This window comes from Lactuca virosa, chromosome 1, assembly GCF_052849685.1.
Source record: "Lactuca virosa cultivar CGN04683 chromosome 1, Lactuca_virosa_CGN04683_v6, whole genome shotgun sequence".
Lineage (NCBI taxonomy): Eukaryota > Viridiplantae > Streptophyta > Magnoliopsida > Asterales > Asteraceae > Lactuca > Lactuca virosa.
The window spans coordinates 124,124,275-124,130,470 of NC_136426.1; the positions used below are offsets into that span (position 1 = coordinate 124,124,275).

Sequence of the window (6,196 nt, forward strand, 5' to 3'; positions counted from 1 at the left end):
ATATGCGTAAAAGATTGAACTTGAATGAAACAATTGATAAAGTTCATTACGAGCAATTCAAGAAAGAAAGAGATTACTGGAAACAAGTCCTTTTGCGAATCATTGCAGTAGTGAAGTTTCTTGCTAAACATAATTTAGCATTTCGTGGATCAAATGAAAAGTTGTATAAAAAAGGTAACTATAGATTGTATATTTTTTTTCCAATTTCAACAAATACCTTTTTGTTAATTATTATGATTGATTCCACTTCTTATTTGTTAAATATATTTAACAGGTAATGGAAATCTTTTGGGTGTCATTGAAATGTTGGAAGAGTTTGACCCAATTATCAAAGAGCATGTGCGGCGGATCACAAATGACGAACTTCATGTGCATTATCTTGGGCACACGATCCAAAACGAAGTAATACTTTTGATAGCTCAAGAAATTAAAAAAGAACTTATCAAGACAATAAAGGAAGAAAAGTACTACTCAATCATACTTGATTGTACTCCCGATTCAAGTCACCAAGAACAGATGACTATAATAGTGAGATATTTAAAGTTATCATATAATTCTATTACTGTCGAGGAGTCATTTTTAGGTATTTTGAATGTTGATGATACCTCCGGAAAAGGACTATTTGATATTACACTTGAGGAGTTAAACTCTTTTGGTCTTGAAATTGATGATATACGTGGTCAAGGCTATGATAATGGAGCAAACATGAAAGGAAAACACCAAGGAGTGCAAAAGAGATTTTTAGATATAAATCCTAGAGCATTTTACACTCCTTGTGGTTGTCATTCTCTTAATCTAACATTATGTGATATGGCTAATGTGACAACCTGAAATTTTTATCATGTACAATAGATCGATTCAACCAAAATTAGACTCGTTTTGCTATCCTTTAGCACTGTTTAGAGTCTATTTGAGTGTTCTAAACCTAGTACCATCAAGGTAGAAGCCTAGAAATGGGATAACTCGATGCATATCAAGCAAAATCGGGCCAAACACTCCAACATATGGAGTGTGCAGCCACACACTTGTGTGTACGGCCACACACCCATCCCAACCGCACACTCTCCCCTATATATTCAACACTTAGTCATTTTTGAACACTTTTCCACTTCTTCAAGACTAGAACTCGAAATCCTCTCAAGTATCATCCAAATCTTCATCTTGATCTTCATAAAAGTAAGTAATTCTTCCTTTTGAATTGTTGATGCACGACCCTAACTAGCAAAACCCTTTGCTTTGATCCATGAAAACATCCATCTTTAGTCAAGAACACCAAGAACACACACTAGTTTTGGACCTTAATCACCCTTTCAAGCCTCTATAACGTGTATACACTTATCATAACTTGTTATATGCTAAGAACACTTGATGATATACTAGAAAAACACGATTTTATCTTCTTCATAAAGGGTGTGCGGCCGCACACATCATGGTGGCCGCACACACCCTTTTTGAGTCCAAAAATGGCAATGAACTCCATATAAGGCTAAAGCATGAAGTAAGAAACCTTCCTAGATGAGTCCTAAAGCCTTAAAATACATTTTGGCACATTTCATAGGGAGTGTGCGGCCGCACACACACCCTGGCCGCACACCCTGGCCGCACACACACAAAAATTGTGCATTTTGACCATACACTCCCTTGTATAGCCATATACCCCTTATATACAATCATATATGGTTGTAACACTTCAAAATAAGTGTTTACTAGTCCCTAAGGTGGTTCCAATTCAATAATTAGTTGTTATAAGCACTAATTGTATTCATATATGTATCATTATATGTCAAATAGGATCCGCGTGTGTGCTCAAGTCTTCACTTGACACTTAGCATCCTATCTAGCACTTTCATCCAAACCACTCACTACAGGTGAGTTCATACCCATTAATCAACCTTTTAAATGATTTTAAATGCTTTTATGGGGGGGGGATACAAGTTGAACTATTATAGTTACTATATCAATCACATGTGATTAATAACTACCAATCAAGTGGATTTCTTACTTTTCAAACTATGTTATCAATCAAACTACTTCAAATTGTTTTGCAAACTCTTTTACATGTTAAGTACTTTCTATTCAAACTCTTTTAAACTTATACTTTGTCAAATGTGTATCTATATAGATATAGTTATATAAGTAGGATTGAAAGGACTTAGGACTGATAGCTCTCCTTGCTTCCTGTTCCTTGTTTGGTTGTGGACTTAGGGTATCGGTTATTTGTCCGAAGGTCGTTTGAATCCTAGTTATATATTATATATATGTAAATAGATATAAAAGTTACTTCTTTCATTTCAATACCTTTGGGTAGCAAAGGTATACAAACATGTTCATACATACAAACAACATTACTAGTAAACTATAATAGGTATAGTTTAGGAAGTTACAATACTATTACTAGAACAGTGAAACACACAATGAGTCAGTTCATACATGAGTCAATACATACAGATAGAGAATACTATAACGTGAAACAAACATAACATACAGATTGAGAATACTATAACGAGAAACAAACGATAACATACAGAGAGAACATACTATTATGAGAAACAAAGAGAACATACATACATACTAGACAGAGAGAGAACATACAATACAGCTAGTACATACAATACATATACAAGAACATTGCAACAGTTATGTGAGCCACGTAACGGGGCATGGCATCACCTGTCATGGCTCGTTTTGTATCCAGAATCTCCTTAAATGGAGAGCGTTGAGTTTGTGTATAGATCTATACTAGATTGACTATCCTACACCTTGCTGCTCGCTACAGTGGGACTTGCAAGTCTACGGGTGCCAAATGTCATTTCTTCCGACATCTTTCATCGTCGTGTTTATAGTCGGTAGTATGGTACAGGCATATCACATGTTACTTTAAATAACAAATTGGTTTAAGGTAATTAGTACAGCAGTAGTTACTTAATACAACACTACAATACTTTATATTTCCCCATTGCATTCACTTTGTGATCTTCACACAATGAAAAGTAATGTAAAAACTATATTTTTGGTTAATGATAGTCATACTTGGAAAAATACACACTTTTACAAGAAACAAATATACATTTCATTTGATGCCTTGGTAGAAGGCTACGTTTAGTAGAAAATATAGGATTTTCTAGGAGATACAAACATATACAAACATACACAAACATTTACAAACTTATACATCAAGTACATACAAACACTTTCATACAGGCAATGACACTAAAATACTTATGATCTCACCAGCTTAAAGCTGATAAACTCTTTCAAAATAACTTGTATTCTCAGGTCACCAGTAGACAGGTACCGGTGCCAGGTTTTGAGAAGATGGAGCTCGTTCAAGACTCATCTTTTATTTTGTTTCATATTTTTGGTGTCTATTAAACTTAACAGAACACACTTGTATTAAATTATATTATTAATGCAATGGATGATGTTGTTGCTTGTTTACTACTATGCATTGTGGTGATACTGTACATGACGTCCGCCACCCCCGAACGTTTCCGCCGTTCCGGTTTTGGGGTGTGACAGCTAACAAGTGTGTTAAAGGAAAGAACTTTTTTGGATTCATCCAACGCATTTATACTATATTTGCAAATTCTACTAAGAGGTGGGAAATCCTAAAAGATAATGTAAAAGCTTGGAGTCTTAAGTCATTGTGTCAAACTCGTTGGGAAAGTCGAGTTGAGAGTGTAAAGGCTATTAAAATGCAACTTGTTGACGTATGAGAAGCTTTACTTCAAGTTGGAGAAAAAGGTAATGATGCTGTAATTGCAAGTGAAGCAACTTCACTAGCAGAAAAAGAACTTGGTGACTTTGAATTTTTGGTATCAACTGTTATCTGGCATGAAGTGCTAAACCATCTGAATATTGTGAGTAAAAAGTTACAGTCAAAGGATATGCATCTTGATAATGCTATTACAGAAATAAACAAATTGATTGGGTACTTCAAGAATTATAGAGAAACTGGTTTTTTAAAAGCGATTGATGAAGCTAAGGACATTGCTATTGAAATGGGTATTGATCCAATATTTCCACAAAAGCGTTTGATTGAAAGGAAAAAAAAGGTTTGATGAGAGTTCAAGTAGAGAAGAAATTTCATTTACACCTGAAGAGAATTTCAGAGTTAACTATTTCTTATACATTGTTGATCAAGCTATTTCTTCTCTTGAGACAAGATTTGAACAATTCAAAGAGTATGAAAAAGTATTTGGTTTTTTATTTCCACATAATTTGAAGGGAATTGAAGATAAAGATCTTAATTCGTCTTGTCATCGTATTGAAAAAGCACTCAAGTTTGAAGAAAGATCGGATATTGATGCCGATGAACTTTATACGGAGTTGAAATTATTTGAGACATTGGAAACCAATGAATTTAGCAACCCTATAGATGTTTTGAATTTTTTGAAAGAACTTGATTATTTCCCAAATGCAAGCATTGCATATAGAATATTTTTGACAATTCCAGTAATGGTGGCATCTGCAGAAAGAAGTTTTTCTAAGTTGAAGTTATTGAAGTCTTACTTACGCCCCACAATGTCCCAAGAAAGACTTAGTGGTTTGGCGATGATATCTATCGAGAACGAAATCTTAGAGAGTATAGACTACGAAGAGTTGCTCAACCAATTTTCTATCAAGAACGCGAGGAGAGCTTCACGGATCGTCTGTTAACTGTTACGATATGTAATTATTCATTAAAATACTATGATTTTGCTATGTTTATTGCTATAAAGTTTATTGTCGTTTTAGAAAAATATTAGTTTATGTAATTTTAATTCGTTACACTTTAAGACCTAAGGGCCTTTTTTTCCGGCTCGTCCTGGGCATTTGAATTCTCGGGACCGGCCCTGTTTTGTAGGTTACATTCCAAACATACCAACCATTGCCCGAGTGAAGATTCCATGTGAAGATCCGACTATGGGAGGTTTTTAAGCGTAGGCCTGAAGATGAACTTGTATCTGCATTTCCTTCTCATGTTTAAGCTTCAGACGTTATGGCGGTTTTGGATGTTTTATCAAATCATTCAACAGACATGGAGTATATTGGGGAGACGTGTAAACCAGCTTTTGAGGCAAATCAGTAGATAAAAGCTGCTTATGAAATATTTGCAGGGATGTTGAAGGAATTGGAAGGGATTATTGATGGGAGGAATGCAATGAGAGTAGGAAGAACAAGAATGGAGTTGGGGTTGTACCGTACAACATTCTAAAGCCTTATTCGGAATCTGGTGTCACGACTCACGAGTATGAGGGTTCCAAATAGATAATGTTTGAAATTCTTTATATTAGGGGGGTCATGTGATATTGTAATTCCAGAAAGAAAAAAAAAATTTCCGCTAGACCATGTAACAGGGCCGGTCCTGAGAATTTAATATCTTCAATTGCCCTGGACGAGCTAGAAAAAAAGGGTCCTTATTGCTATTATAAGTTATATATATATATATATATATATATATATATATATATATATATATATATATATATATATATATATATATATATATATATATATACATAATAAAAAAATTTTGGCCCAAAAAAATATTGGACACTGTGCTACTGTCCACTTTGCCCTTCCCTCCGTGCCCCCCATGCCATGTAAGTGCAATATAATTGGTATTTATCCAAATAAAGTTGATGTTTATTATTTTGGTGTGTTGATGTGTTGTGTGTGTCCTTGGTAGTGGTGTTATGCCTTCTTGTTCAAAATAAATTAATGTTATTCCTAGTTGAACTATAATGAGGTAGCACATAATAGATATTCTTAGTTATGTAACATATATCAAACAATATTACAAAAAGATACTTGAATATTTTGAGGGTTGGATAGTATTCAAAATATAAGTCAGGAACTAAGTAATGGTATTGGTGAATTAATGGAATATTATTCAGTAATGTGTTGTAAACTACAAATGTGTAGGAATCTTATATAATGAAAGTATATTGCTATTATTGAAAGTATAATACCCGAATGAAATAGCTATATTTAGAAACCAATATTACTAAAAGGAGTTTGGAACAAAATGGTTATGTTTAAACTCAAGACATGATACTCGAAGTGAAAATAGAATGTCTAATTAGAAAGTACATTACCTAAATTGTTAATAGTATCAAATAAATAGTTTAGTGGCTTCATTGGAATGTGAAAGTCATTGGTACTTGTCTAGCTTGTATGATTTAGGCAAATAACTTTGATGATTTTGTAAATA

The 6,196-nt window shown here is 33.9% G+C and overlaps 1 protein-coding gene across 1 annotated transcript; it reads left to right on the plus strand.

The window, feature by feature from the left end:
• Window positions 1–516: 516 nt before the first annotated feature.
• On the plus strand, window positions 517–4,659 carry LOC145119997 (uncharacterized). Its single transcript, XM_079055787.1, has 3 exons — window positions 517–778; window positions 3,721–4,055; window positions 4,228–4,659. The coding sequence occupies exons 1-3, from the start codon at window positions 517–519 to the stop codon at window positions 4,657–4,659; spliced, it is 1,029 nt and encodes a 342-aa protein (XP_078911913.1).
• Window positions 4,660–6,196: the final 1,537 nt, after the last annotated feature.

Bases quoted from the DNA above. Each gene is read 5' to 3' on its own strand.
- LOC145119997 (XM_079055787.1), top strand. From the start codon at position 517: ATGACTATAATAGTGAGATATTTAAAGTTATCATATAATTCTATTACT. The intron at 779-3,720 runs GTTGTCATTCTC...ACGTATGAGAAG, and splicing joins AGCATTTTACACTCCTTGTG to CTTTACTTCAAGTTGGAGAA. The intron at 4,056-4,227 runs GTTTGATGAGAG...CATAATTTGAAG, and splicing joins TGATTGAAAGGAAAAAAAAG to GGAATTGAAGATAAAGATCT.